General features: G+C 38.5%; 1 protein-coding gene across 5 annotated transcripts in view; it reads left to right on the top strand.

The window, feature by feature from the left end:
* The window catches only part of slc6a2 (solute carrier family 6 member 2), a 162692-nt gene that overhangs the window by 98730 nt on the left and 49220 nt on the right, over positions 1–14742 (top strand). For all 5 annotated transcript variants that reach the window (XM_073069970.1, XM_073069972.1, XM_073069971.1 and 2 more), the window contains one exon: positions 3544–3647. In XM_073069970.1, coding sequence (XP_072926071.1) covers positions 3544–3647 — 104 coding nt within the window. The remainder of the gene's footprint in view (positions 1–3543; positions 3648–14742) is intronic.

The following is a 14742-nucleotide window of genomic DNA, read 5'->3' as shown; positions in this document are numbered from 1 at the left end:
TTAAAATCATAACAACTCTGGACACTATTCAATCTATCCAGGTTATGGAAAGTTACTGGGCTTCGTTTCTGTTCAGAATATGCGTTCATTCCAAAAATAAAAGAATAATGTTATTCCAGTCCATCACCTATGAGTAAGGCAAATCATAGAATCTTTCAGCAGTTTTACTGGTACATGATGTAAATTGAGTATCATTTGAAATGTGACTGCCAGGCCAGTTGGCAGAAACTTGCAATATTCTCCAATGTGATCTGCAGCATCGCTAGTTTATTTGTGCAGGGCCGGTTTCCAGATGCATTATTTTTAAAGCAGCCTTAGAGTACATGACATTCTGACACATATTCAGCATAATCTGTATTTAAAATTTCTCTACTTTGCCAAATTCAGTTGAATTTTGCTGCTATAACCAACATATATTAGTGAAAACTGGCTCACCATATTTTTTTTAGCACATGATGAATGGGACAATTAATTCAGCTGGATGTAGAGACTAGTATTTTGTCAAACCCCATATTGCACCGATGTAAGAATTGCTATTGCCAGCATAATTCAGTTACCTATTATTGCATGACATTGTTGAATGTGTGTTGTCACTGTGGCTTGATGGACTTTGGAGTTATGTGAACTGTTTACAGTGGCTGTGTCCTTCAGTACATTTGGGCAAAAGGCACCAAGGTCTTCCCCAATAAACAGTTTTGCAGCTAATGATTGTCCTGGTATGATGACCAAGAGGTTCTTCTGTCAGAGAGGAATGAATGTGGATGTGATTGCTATTGTTTGATAGTTTACTTCTTGGCAGCAAAACAAAAACTAAATCATCTGGGCAACATCATGTCAGAGTTCTGGCTGCACAAGTGATACTTTGATGGAAGGGAAGAAAAATAAGACAACATTATGTTATGTAACATGTTCTAAACATCTGGTCTTTGTAACAATCTTTGTTGATATTCTCAGCCTGAAAAGTTAATCCACTTCTTAGGTGTATCCATTATTCTAGGGTACATATGTTTTAAATATAAGTTGGACTGACTGACTGGCTAATTAATTAAACTTGAAGGCAAAAGGACATTATCTGGCCCCTAATACACAATGACATGAATTTTAACATTTACATTGTAAAGTCGGTTTGCAGCCTCATATATCTCCTAATATATAAACCTTTCAAAGCTCAGAGTAAACTTATTATCAAAGTGCATATGTGTCACCATATACAACATTGAAATGCTCGATGAAATCCATAATAGAATAATAATCATAATAAAATCAATGAAGCACCAATTTAGGCATTCAACCAGTATTAAAAAAAACTGTGCAAATACAAAAAGAAAGGAATAATAATAACAAATAAATAAACAATAAATATCGAGAACATGAGATGAAGAGCCCTTGAAAGTGAGTCCATAATTTGTGGGAGCATTTCAATGACGGGACAAGTGAAGTTGTAAGGAGTTATCCCCTTTGGTTTAAGAGCCTGATGATTGAGGGACAATAACTGTTACTGAACCTGGTGGTGTGAGTCCTGAGGCTCCTGTACATTCTTCTCGATGGCAGCAGTGAGAAGGGAGCATGACCAGGATGGTGGAGGTCCCTGATGATGGATATTGCTTTCTTGAAGATGTGCTCAATGGTTTGAGGACTTTACCTGTGATGGACTAGGCCATGTCCACTACTTTTTGTAAGCATTTCCATTCAAGGGCATTGATGTTTTGATTAACCGGCTCTGATGTAGCCAGTCAATATAATTTCCAACACATATCTATTGAAGTTTGTCAAGGTTTTAGACCGTAAAGCAGTAGGAAAATTGTATTTTAATGTAATCCATGGACCTGATTAATTGGTTTATAGGGACACTGGTCTCCTCCATCACATTTATGTTTATGCCAAGACCCAAGCTTGTAATCCCAAAGTTAACTTTACATTTTACCAAATTATAGAGGGTGAAGGTGGTGGAGAGTGATTTTTGTAAACTCAATCTATTGTAGCATTTTCTTTCACCGGTGAATACATTGCTATTAAAGAAATGTATTTTTTCTTTTATTTCCATTTCTTTCTTAAACAAAATCACCCACCCATGATGCGATAGTTGACAGGGAGAAGGATCATCATCGGGGAACATTCATTCTGTTTCTCTGTCCACTAATGTTGTCTGACTGCTACTATTTCCAGTAAATCTTTATCTTTATTACTTTGTTTGCAGATTGTACTCTTTCACATTCAGTTCATGACTCTTTAGATAATGGAATGGTTTGAGCCTGCAAACAGAAAGACCTGGACAGGATTCAGGCCAGGGCTGATAAATAGATATAATATATTCCTAAATCAAATGCCAGGTAATGACCATTCATAACAAAAGAGAATTCTTTTCACAATCAATGTTGCTGAATAAGCAGGCTATTATGATTGCCCAGAATCTTAGCACTATCTGAACATTCGACAGCTAAGTTAATGACTTTCATTAAATTCTTAGTGTGGAAGGCTTATCTACCGTGCACTGATCTGTTCCAAGGGTCAATTGAGACCTTTTATTAAAAAAAGCAAACTGAACCCTGTAGAGTAGCCTCTAATAGATCCAGCATGGACATATTAGTTGGTGGTAGAAGCATCGTAACACTTGCAGCCTGCTCACAGCACATTGTCAGGTTTTGTTGGTATTTGATCCAAATGATGCATTTCACTGTGTTTCAATGTACATGTGACAAAAAAGGCTAATCTCATCTCAGAATAAACACTACATATATGTTACATAGCAGATCAGATACTGCAATGATTTGAGTTACCTCCGACTATAGAATAATGTGCCTTCTAGTTTTTTTTTACAGCTGCACAGACTAATCATTGGTCTTAGAAGGAAATGTTTATGCAGCCTGAAAACTGCACAGCACTATAACTTTTTTTTTGTAATATGCACAAGACAAGTGAACTGTGTCAGGTAGTCAAAGCAACTGGCAAGCGAAATGGCAAAAATAAAATGTTTTGACTGGATGGTGTTAGTGCTCAGCGGGCTGGCAATTTATGAACAATAAGCTACTGGCTTCCATTCTGTGTTTATTGTTACAATTTGTAACAGTGTTGTAACTTTAAATACTGACAGTGTAAATATTTTATAATTACAGGGTATTTCATGATTATATTAACATAGATTTCAAAATTATCATAATGCTATATAAAAGAAAATTCCAGTTGTGTGGCAACAAAGGCAATATGCAGGTGAGCATTTCAGTTACTGTGCGGCCACACACCTGCACAGTTTAGAGGGAACAGTGCAATTTTCTTGCTGCTAGGCTTGTTAGAATATGATTGAATATCCTCCACTTGCCTTGCTAGATACAGCTCCAAAGTGACATAAAAGGAACCCAACATCACTCAAGGCAAATCAGTCCACAAATGCTACCCCAGTGGTTCTCAAAGGTGGCTCACCGCCTCAAACACAATTCAGCAATAAGTGAGAGTAGTTTCTGCCTCATGCAGATGTGTTAACTAAAGCTATCTTGATGAAATGTGATCTGTACCCAATGAATGACTGTGTTCTCTCTTAATCTGTAGGTTTGGATTGATGCAGCAACTCAGATCTTTTATTCCCTTGGAGCTGGTTTTGGAGTTATAATTGCATTTGCCAGTTATAACAAATTCGATAATAACTGCTATCGGTAAGGGTCCCAAATGAGTGAGAAAATAACTATTAATAACAAAGAAAGTTCTGATGCCACTGATGAAATCTCCTTTTTATCTCCCTTTATGCAGGATTTGTGTGTGAAACCTTTTTGTTTGTTCCCCTTCTATTATTTCTGCCTTACAAAATCTGAACTTAAGACAGTAATCACAGGGTCAATGGTTGAAAGCTGAACAAATGCAGAACTGTTGAAATAAACTGATACGTCAGAGTTTGTTTTCCTTCTCACTTTAATTGTTTAACAGTTAAGTCATGGGCCTTATTTATTTGGTTGGAGTGTAGTTCATTAAACTACAAACGTAAACACATGAATCTTTACAAGAGTAAGCAATGAATGCTGGAATGGGCTCATTATGTTGTACAGAGCTGTGTTTGTGTTTGAATACAAATATAACATTAGCAGCAGTTTGCTTTCAAATGTCACTTTTATGTTGTAAAATGATCAAAGGCATAATGTTGTAATGTTATTAAAGCATATTACTATTGAGTCACAAGAGATTTTACAGCAAGTGACTAAAACCTTCCTTAAAGAACTTGATTTTGAGGAAATGCCAAATGAGTGAGAATGATTGGAGAGATTTAAGGGAGAATTTTTGAGTTTTGAGCCTTAAGGGATGATGCTACACCCAACAGTAGAGTAATTAAAATCAGAGTGTATGCAAGAATTAGAGGATAATTTGGAGTTCTCATGGGCTGGAGAAGAACACTAAGATAAGGAGAGGTGAAACAATGATGGGATTTGAAATTATTAAGACCATATTACCGCAATAATTTTGGTCATTGCACAGACACAAAACCTAATGTTCATCTTTGCTATCAAAATTGATATCCAAATTGTTGGTCGGTTGATAGTTGACAAGCAGAGGATAGCAAAAGGAAGGAGCTTGATCAAGGAAAAAAATCGACTTCAGTACTCTTTGTTATTAATTGAAGGAAATTCCTGCTTCTCTTTTGCTGATTGTTAGATGATTTGATTAAAGCAGAGGTTTTGTCAGAGAGCCTGTGTGGTATAAACTAGTGCTATCAGTATGCTTGTTGTGACTGTGATCGAAATCACCAGAGAAACAGTGAAGCTGGTGATATAGAAATTTTTTGTTGTTACAACAGGCATTGTCATGGAGACACTCTCAGTAGAGACCCACAAACCCAAAAGTACATCACATTCTTATAACCTTAACATCAAAAGTGATCCAATACAATTTGATAGTTACAATAACATCATTCACATTACGTATCTACAATGGGAGACACCTCTAACTGTTCAAACACCTTTGTGGCAAAGTAATTCTCACAAATACTCTAAAAGCTTCTGAAGACAGAGAGCCAGACACCCAAAATTAATGTTGTCAGGACTGTTTCTAAGTAAACAAAAACTATTGATTACCTGTACCTATGACCATGTTCTATATGCTAATTGACAACATCAATCAAGTCACAATGGTGCAAGTAACTTGGCCTATGTTGCTTGATTTGATGCAGGGCAATTAACACAACCCCATTGTCCTAACATTTGGCTCATGCCTGTCAACATAACAGCATCAGCTGCAGGTGCTGTGGCATCCCTGCTTCCAGTATGAGGTGTCCCTGGTACAGATCAGGACTCATTCCCCTGTCATGTTTTATTTTTTATACTCTGTAGTTAATCCTGCACAAATATTGTCACCCACATTTTATTTATGGTGATTATTTTAATTTTATTGAAGACCCTTTTGCAAGGCTTAGTATTCTAGCTTAATGCAAATTAAAAATTTAGTTAACATACTTTTCATCTTTTTCCTGAGATTTGTTCTCTCTCTCTGTTCTCATTATGTCATGCATTTTCTAGTACCTATATATTATTTTGGTAATGTGGAGACCAGGATTTTAACAATGGTCAAAGAGCATGCAGTTAATAAGTATACAGTATAACAAGACAACCGATCAACATCTTACTTTTGTGGCTCAGGACCAGCTGACACAAAATTGTACAGGTTCAGTCAAATCAGATGAACTTGACCTGCATTTTTTGAAAGAATGGACGAATGACTACTATTTATGTGAGCTTTCAGAAAGCATTTGACAAAAAAATGCTAACTAAAATTGAAATACAAAGAATTGTGAAAGGCAAGGAAACAAATTTTATAAAAGTTTAATATACCTTTTCCACTTTTAAACCTCCTCTATTGAAAATGAAACCTTGTACTTTGTTTTCAATAGCTTTGTTTACTTGTCTGTTCCTATTTAATGATTAATGAACCTAGATTCCTCTGTACTTGCAATCAAATGAAACTTCTATTTTCCAAGGAGTAGATAGCCCCCTTCACCCTCTAACAAAGTGTGCCATCCCATTCCTGACTATTTTGAAATTAATTTGTCTTGGATTTTGGAGTAATAAAGTCAAAGAGCTCAACCGCCCAGAAATAGGTCCTTTGGTCCATCTAGTCCATGCCAACTGGTATGCTGTCTAGTCCCATCAACCCATACCTGGACCATAGCCCTCCATACTCCTCACATCCATGTACTTATCCAAACTTCTCTTATATATTGTGATCAAACATTCATCGACCACTTCCACTGGCAGCTCGTTCCACACTTGCACCACCCTCTGAGTGAAGAACCTCCCCCTCAGGTTGCCCTTAAATATTTTACCTTTCACCATTAACCTATGACTTCTAGTTTTAGTCTCACCCAAACTCAATGGAAAAAGCCAGCTTGCATTTACCCTATCTATAACCCTCAATTTCTGCTTATTCTTGCAACGATCTTATAACAAGATTGCTGTGAGTATACACAATAATGAATTCAAACAATGAAAATTACCCCATGAGCCTACAACAGTTTCATTTCAGTATAGAATTGAATTTACATGAATTATTAAGTCTGTCATGGGTTTGGATTTGTTGGAATGTGTGTTATAAAATTTATACAGGGATTTAATTAATCAAATGATCAAAGTGTGAATGTGATATAAAGTTTAACTGAACATAATGTCATGTCCTTACTTACTTTTCTTGCCAAAAAAGCCAAGCATGATTATTTAATAAACATAATCTGAATGATGCCTTTTAGATTAGAAAATCTAAACTAATTATACCAGCAAAATCTAGTTGGAGATGTCCAGAGTTATCAACAGATTAAAGCCTTGAATCAATAAAGCAGTAACTGTCCTGTTTTCTCAATTATTAACTTTACAGAACATTTTTCCTTTCCCTATTTTCATGTGAATGGAATTTCTTTTATTAAAAGGATTAGGAAGTGGAGATGTTAAGGGTGAATTATTTACTTTTATTTATTTATTATTTTACACAACCTAGACAGTGCTCCAGCCACTTCAAAACCAGTCATAGAGTCATAGAGTGCTCCAGTATAGAATCAGGCCTTTTAGCCCATCCAGTCTATGACGAACTGTTATTCTGCTGAGATCTCTCGATCTGCACCTTGATCATAGACCTCCATACCCCACCCATCTATCTATTAAAGCATCTGTCGTTGATTGTATTATTCCTTTCACTCAGTTTTAAAATACGTTTTGTAAGCAAGAAGCTGCAGGTTGAAGGAAAGTTACTGCTGCCTAATTATTGCATGTGTTTTAGTTAGTCTGATTGTTATGTTTTGCATAGCCATAAATGGTGAGATTTCCATTCACCCCTTCAGTGTATAGAACTATTCCATCTACAACACATAAGTGGCATACATGATTAGAAACTCTCAGACTCTCAAAAACTCTCTTACTTAGAATGAGAAGACAAAAGGACTAAAGAAAGAGACCCAGAAGTAAACCATTCTTCCCTTGTGTCTGATCCAGTGCAATGAGATTGTTGCAGTTCCCCATAGCTATTAATTCTTTTAATATTCAAAAATCTATTCTTCTGCCCGGAATATACTGAGCAATTAAACTTGCACATCCATTTTGGGTGGAAAAATACAAAGGTTTACATCCCCCCCCCCAGATAAAGAAATTACGTTGCGTTTCAGTACAACTGGCTGACCCATATTTTAAGAAGGGAATCACTAACTCTAGATCCTCAAATAGGCAAGCATCATTCCTGCATCTGTTCTGCTAATCTTTATAAAAATCTTATATGAAAGTAAGATTACCCCTCTTTCTTCTAAATTCAAGGCCATGTAAAGCCAGTCTGCTTAATATCTCCTTACAGGATAAGACTGTATCCCAGGGGTTAATCTGTTGAACTTCTTCTACACCCTACTGATCACCAGGATATGCATTCTTAGTTAAAGAGACTAAACCTGGACACGTTATTCCAAACGCAGTCTCTCTCTGCTCTGCATAATTTTAACTTCATCTTTGATCCACTCCTCATACAATAAAGGCCAACATACCATTTTCCAAAAGAGAAATAAATTTCCAGTAATCTGTATGCAAGAATAGGCAGGTTCTTCTGAACACTAGCACCTTTCAATCTCTTACAGTTCTTTCTTGGACTTGTGTGAATGCTGGTGAATACTTTGGACAACCTCACATTTTTCTCACACCGAATTCTATTTGTCCATTCACTTAGACTACCTAAATCCCCTTGAGGCTCAGCTCTTGCCCATACAGTATAATCAATAGATATGGAAATATTATAGGTTATCTGCAACAGACTGACAGCACTGATTTCTGAGAAACCCTACCAGTCATAACCTCCAATGACAAAAGTGATGTGTTTATCCTTTTCTGTTCCTCATTCCGATCTGTACTGTATATTCTACGTGGTACATTTTAATGTGTAAATCTCTACAAGTGACATCTTGTAGAAAGCTTTCTGAAAGTCTGAGTACACCACATCCATTTGTTTTCCTTTATATTGTTCTATTATTTTCAACCTCAAAAAAAACTGACAGATTTGTCAAGCACCGTTTCATAAATCCACATTGAAACTCCTCAATCCACTTATTATTTTCAAAATCTTGTGTTGGCGTTTTCTTAATTATTTTAACAGCCATTAATTGAAGCATAACTTGCCTACTTCATTGTCCTTCTTGAACAGTAGTGTTACATTTTCTATCAATCAGCTCTTCCAGAAAGTGCAGAGTTTGGGATAATGACAGCCAGGGTATCCCCTATTTCCCCTTTCCCATATCTAAGGTTAAAAATCATAAGGTCTTAAGATGGGGGGCCAGGTAATATTGAGGAAGCAGGGAGTCTGCAGAAGGACTTAACAGATTAGCAGAATGGCAGAAGAGTGGCAGATGGAATACAGTGTTGGGAACTACACACTATATTCTATCACGCACATTGGGAGAAGGAAAAATGGTGTAGTTCCTTTTCTAAACAAGGAGAAAATTCAGAAATCAGAGGTGCAATGGAACTTGATAGACCTCATGCAGGATTCCTTAAAGGTTAACTTACATGTTGAGTCAGTGGTGAGGAAGGCAAATGCAATGTTAGCAATCATTTCAAGAGGACTAGAATATAAAAGCAGGGATGTAGAGACTTTATAAGGCATTGGTCAGACTACACTTGGAGTATTGTGAGTAGTTTTGGGCCCCTAATCTAAGAAAAGATGTGCTGGCCTTGGGGACGATCCAGTGGAGGCTCATGAGAATGAGTCTGGGAATTAAAGAGTTAATATGTGAGGCGTGTTTGGTGGCTCTGGGCCTGAACTCAGTGGAGTTTAGAAGAATGGGTGGGGATCTCATTGAAACATATTGAATATTGACAGAGTGGATGTTTACTGTAGTAAGTAAGTCATCGATGGGAAGGCGCGGCAGCCTCAGAGTAGAAGGACGTCCTTTTAGAACAGAGATGAAGATGAATTCCTTTAGCCAAAAAATGGTAAAGCTGTCAAATTCATTGCCACAGACAGCTGTGGAAGCCAAGTCTTTGGGTATATTTAAAGCAGAGATTGATAAATTCTAGATTAGTCAGAACTTCAAAGATTACAGGGAGAAGGCAAGAGGTTGGTGTTGAAAGGAAAAATAAATCAGACAAGATGGAATGGTAGAGCAGTCTTGATGGGCCAAATGGCCCATTTCTTATGGTCCTGAATATTTATTGCCTTTTTATCTTATTTATGTTACTGTAGATACTTTTCACATACTTGAATTTATTTCTGTACCTTATTCACTCCAGATCTCGACAATTTCTGGAATGTTTTCTATGTCTTCTTCTATGAAGGTAGACACAACATAATCGTTTAGTTTCTTTGCCATCTGCTTAACTGTCAATATCATTTTTCCTTTCTCAATTTGCATGGGTTTCAAATTAAATATTGCCATTTTTTTCCTTCTTCTCTACAGAATATTTCACAATATAATTTTATGTTTCTATTCTAATTTTTTCTTGTATTTTATATTTCCTGACTCCATATCATTGCTTTGGTAATAGAAACATAGAAAACCTACAGCACAATACAGGCCGCTCGGCCCACAATGCTGTGCCGAACATGTCCTTACCTTAGAAATTACCTAGGGTTACCCTAGCCCTCTATTTTTCTAATTTCCATGTACCTATCCAGGAGTCTCTTAAAAGACCCAATCGTTTCCACCTCCACCACCATCACTGGCAGCCCATTCCACGCACTCACCACTCTCTACATAAAAAAACTTACCCCTGATATCTCTTCTACACCTGCTTCCAAGCACCTTAAAACTGTACCCTCTCATGTTAGCCATTTCAGCCCTGGAAAAAAGCCTCCAACTATCCACACGATCAATGCCTCTTATCATCTTATACACCTCTATCAGGTCACCTCTTATCCTCTGCCGCTCCAAGGAGAAAAGGCCAAGTTCACTCAGCCTATTCTCATAAGGCATGCTCCCCAATCCGGGCAACATCCTTGTAAATCTCCTCTGCACCCTTTCTGTAGTTCCCACATCCTTCCTGTAGTGAGGTGACCAGAACTGAGCACGGTACTCTAAGTGGGGTCTGACCAGGGTCCTATACAGCTACAACATTACCCCTCTGCTCTTAAACTCGATCTCACGGTTTATGAAAGCCAATGCACCATATGCTTTCTTAACCACAGAGTCAACCTGCGCAGCAGCTTTGAGTGTCCTATGGACTTGGGCCCCAAGATCCCTCTGATCCTCCACACTGCCAAGAGTCTTGCCATTAATACTATATTCTGCCATGATATTTGACCTACCAAAATGAACCACCTCACACTTATCTGGGTTGAACTCCACCTGCCACTTCTCAGCCTAGTTTTGCATCCTATCAATGTCCCACTGTAACCTCTGACAGCCCTCCACACCATCCACAACACCCCCAATAATTTGCTGAAAGCTGAAATTTTCACAGTTTTTTGGCTTTGCTGTTATTTTGGCAACAATGCAAGCATTTTTCTTCTTTATCTTATTAACAATAGCTAGACAAGTGTCCCTTCTGAGTTTCTGTGTCTTAATGAAATAAGTATTTTTTTGTTAATGATGCTTATACTATGTTCTAACAATATATCCAGAATTTCCATAGCCTTTCAAACCCTTGGTGTGCAGTTCATTCATGGTCAGGAGCCCCACGGTAGAGTAGCGGTTAACACTACGCTACGCTATTACAACTCAGGGCATCGGAGTTCAGAGTTCAATTCCAGCATCTTCTGTAAGCAAGTTTGTACTTTCCTTCCTCTGTGCTCAGGGGTTTCACCCGAGTGCTCTGGTTTCACCCGAATGCTCTAGTTTCCTCCCAAATACGTACGAGTTGGCTGGTTAATTGATCATTGTAAATTGTCCGGTGATTAGGCTAGGGTTGGTTCAATCAGTGGGTTGCTGGGTGGCATGGCTCGAATTGAATTGACTTTATTTCTTACATCCTACATGAGGAGTAGGAATGTTTATGTTATGGCTCCATCTAAATGTGCAATGTGCAGTCATAGTAATTTATAATAAATAGAATAGTCAATGCAATATAGAGTACTCACAAATCTGCGTGAGTTCATCAATCTGATGGCCTGGTGGAAGAAGCTGTCTCGGAGCCTGTTGGTCCTGGTTTTATGCTGCGGTACCGCTTCCCAGGTGGTAGCAGCTGGAATAGATTGTGGTTGGGATGGTTTGGGTCCCCAGTGATCCTACGGGCCATTTTTACACACCTGTCCTTGTAAGTGTCCTGAACAGTCGGAAGTTCACATCTACAAATGCGCTGGACTGTCCACACCACTCTCTGCAGAGTCCTGCGATTGTGGGAGGTACAGTTCCCATACCAGGCAGTGATGCAGCCAGTCAGGATGCTCTCAATTGTGCCCCTATAGAAAGTTCTTAGGATTTGGGGGCCCATACCAAATGTCCTCAACTGTCTGAGGTGAAAGGGGCGTTGTTGTGCCTTTTTCACCACACAGCTGGTGTGTACAGATCACTTGATGTTCTCGATGATGTGGATGCCGAGGAACTTAAAGCTGTTCACCCTCTCAGCCCCAGATCCATTGATGTCAACAGGGTTTAGCCCATCTCCATCCCTCTTGTAATCCACAACCAGCTCCTTTGTTTTTGCGACATTGAGGGAGAGGTTGTTTTCTTGACACCACTGTGTCAGAGAGATGACTTCTTCCATGTAGGGCACCTCATTATTGTTTGCGATAAGGCCAATCAATGTAGTGTCATTGGCAAATTTAATTAGCGGATTGGAGCTGTGGGTGGCGATACAGTCATGGGTGTACAGGGAGTAAAGGAGGGGACTCAGAATGCAGCCCTGAGGGACTTTTGTATTGAGAGTCAGAGGGTTGGAGGTGAGGGAGCCCACTTTTACAACCTGCTGGCAATCTGACGGGAAGTCCAGGATCCCAAAGCAGGGTCAAGCCCGAGGTCTCTGAGCTTCTTGTTGAGCCTGGATGGAATTATGGTGTTGAACGCTGAACTCAAGCCCAAGAACAGCATTGTCACATAAGCATCCTTCTTCTCCAGATGTATAAGGACAGTGTGTAGAGCTGTGGCTATTGCATCATCTGTCGATCAGTTGTGTCGGTAGGCAAATTGTAGGGGGTCCAGTTTGGGTGGTAGCAAGATGCAGTCTCTCAAAGCATTCGCTTACTATTGAGGTGAGTGCGAGAGGACGCCATTTGTTCAGGTATGTTACCTTGGTCAGTTTTGGTACAGGGGCAATGGTGGATAATTTGAAGCGGGAGGGCACTCCACAATGGGAGAGGGAGAGATTAAAAATATCAGTAAATGCACCTGCCATTTGTGCCACACACATCCTGAGTACTCGCCCTGGGATGCCATCCAGTCCCGCAGCCTCGCGCCTGTTGGCTCATGAGAAACACTGTGTACCTCAGCCTCAGAAGGGTCAGAACAGCTTGTTCTATGCTGTATCTCCAAATAAATTAATTAAATTACAGCATGCCTGAGCAGATCATGTGAAATTCTCTCTGTCTAATGTTAGAAACTTCTTCCTACAAATGGATTATAATTTGAAAAACAGCAACTTTCGCAAGCAATAAATGGGCACTGTGGAGCTCCATTTGGCTGTTTCTCATAACCATCTGCTGAGTAATTGAAAATTCCACAGAATTTTCCTAAGCAGCAGATGATCAAAGGAACCCACACCCTATCTCCAGCACACTGGAATCTGAACCATTAAATGCTATCCTCTGAAGGAATTAGTGTGATGAATCAAGGTGTATTTGTTAATTAGTCACCATTTTAAAAAAAGCCAAGACTTATGCACTCATTGCCACATCACTGCAGCATATTAATGGTGCACTGTGTAGCCTTTATTCTTAATGAGTTGATGCCCTGTGGCATTGTATGGGGGGGGGGGGGGTCAATGCAAAGTATTTCTCAGGAAGGATTATAAATGATTAAAATAATTGAAACCCAGGGAGGGGTATGGGTAGAATTGTTCGAGAGTAGTGTAGGAAATGTGGAGTATAAAGAAGGTAGTGGTTACACATTGTTCAGTGAAGTGTCTAATTTTTTTCCCACATGCATGATGTACGTATTTTGTGAATTGTTTTTCCCATCACAAGAAAGGAGGGCATGCTAGAGTAGTTGTGCTGGCCGACCTGAATCTATTGTTGGTTCTTCACTAGGTACACATTGCCCGCAAGAAATGAACCTCAAGGTAGTACGTAGAGACATAAACGTACTTTGATAATAAATTTAATTTGAACTCTGAAATACATTCACTTTGAACATATATTCAGCCAATCAACCAATATTTCCAAGGCTGCATAACTACTTAGCTTTTTCTCAACCCTCCTTCATGTTATGTTATACTGGATTTTGGAGGGGAGACTGAATTTGGTATTAACAGCTTAATGCTCTGGACTTGCCTCTACTTAGTTTTGGGCATTCCAAGATTGTCCAAATGACCATTGTAAATCCTTTCCTTGGAATGTATTAACGTAGTGATAGCCAGAGTTACTGGCCAAGGATGCAAGGTTGTGCATGAAAAAGATGCAGGAAATTGAATGAAGAAAATGTACGCAAATGTTTTGTAGAAAATGGAAAATACAGATATCAATGTAGATATCAATGCATCCACATCTACTGAATATATGCATTGAAACTCTAGTTAGGATTTCAACTTAAAACATCAAAATAACACATAGAATTAGTGAGTTGCTAGGCTAAATTACACTTCAACAAGAAGAATGGAGTCATTATTAATATTTATATTTGTTTTAATCTAGGCAATATTTCAAAGCTTCAAGCATAACATCATAACTGATGTTCGGAGCTTGTACATTGCAGTGCTGCCACCCACTGCCACAGTGGTGGAAATGCACATTGACTCTCAGGACCTGATGCAGTTCTGCTACAGCGAGAGATAATGTAAAAGGACAGCATTGCTCTTGAGCATCATAAAGCCCAGTGGCAATTATATCCACAGGAGCAAAAGGTGCTGGAAGTAAAAATAGATCTTTTTCTCCCATTGTCAAATTTGACAAACGTGAATTTTGAATTGGATGGAATGTCTGATTGAACTACACTGTTACCATGTATTATAATAAGAATGGCACAGCAATATAAAAGGAAAAATTATCAGAGAAAGTGTACATAATTATACCTTGTGAATACTATTGGTTCTATTATGCATGTTCCCTATATAAAACAAGTATCAAAGATGCTACAGATATAGCAAAAATAAATTGCTGGAAATAATCAACAGTTTAGGCAATATCCATAAAAAGTTGAAATTACAGATCAATAATTCT

The sequence above is a fragment of the Hemitrygon akajei genome, chromosome 17, assembly GCF_048418815.1.
Source record: "Hemitrygon akajei chromosome 17, sHemAka1.3, whole genome shotgun sequence".
NCBI classification, from domain to species: Eukaryota; Metazoa; Chordata; class Chondrichthyes; order Myliobatiformes; family Dasyatidae; genus Hemitrygon; species Hemitrygon akajei.
Note: the sequence above shows the minus strand (reverse complement) of the source record. Positions and strands in the feature narration are given on the sequence as shown.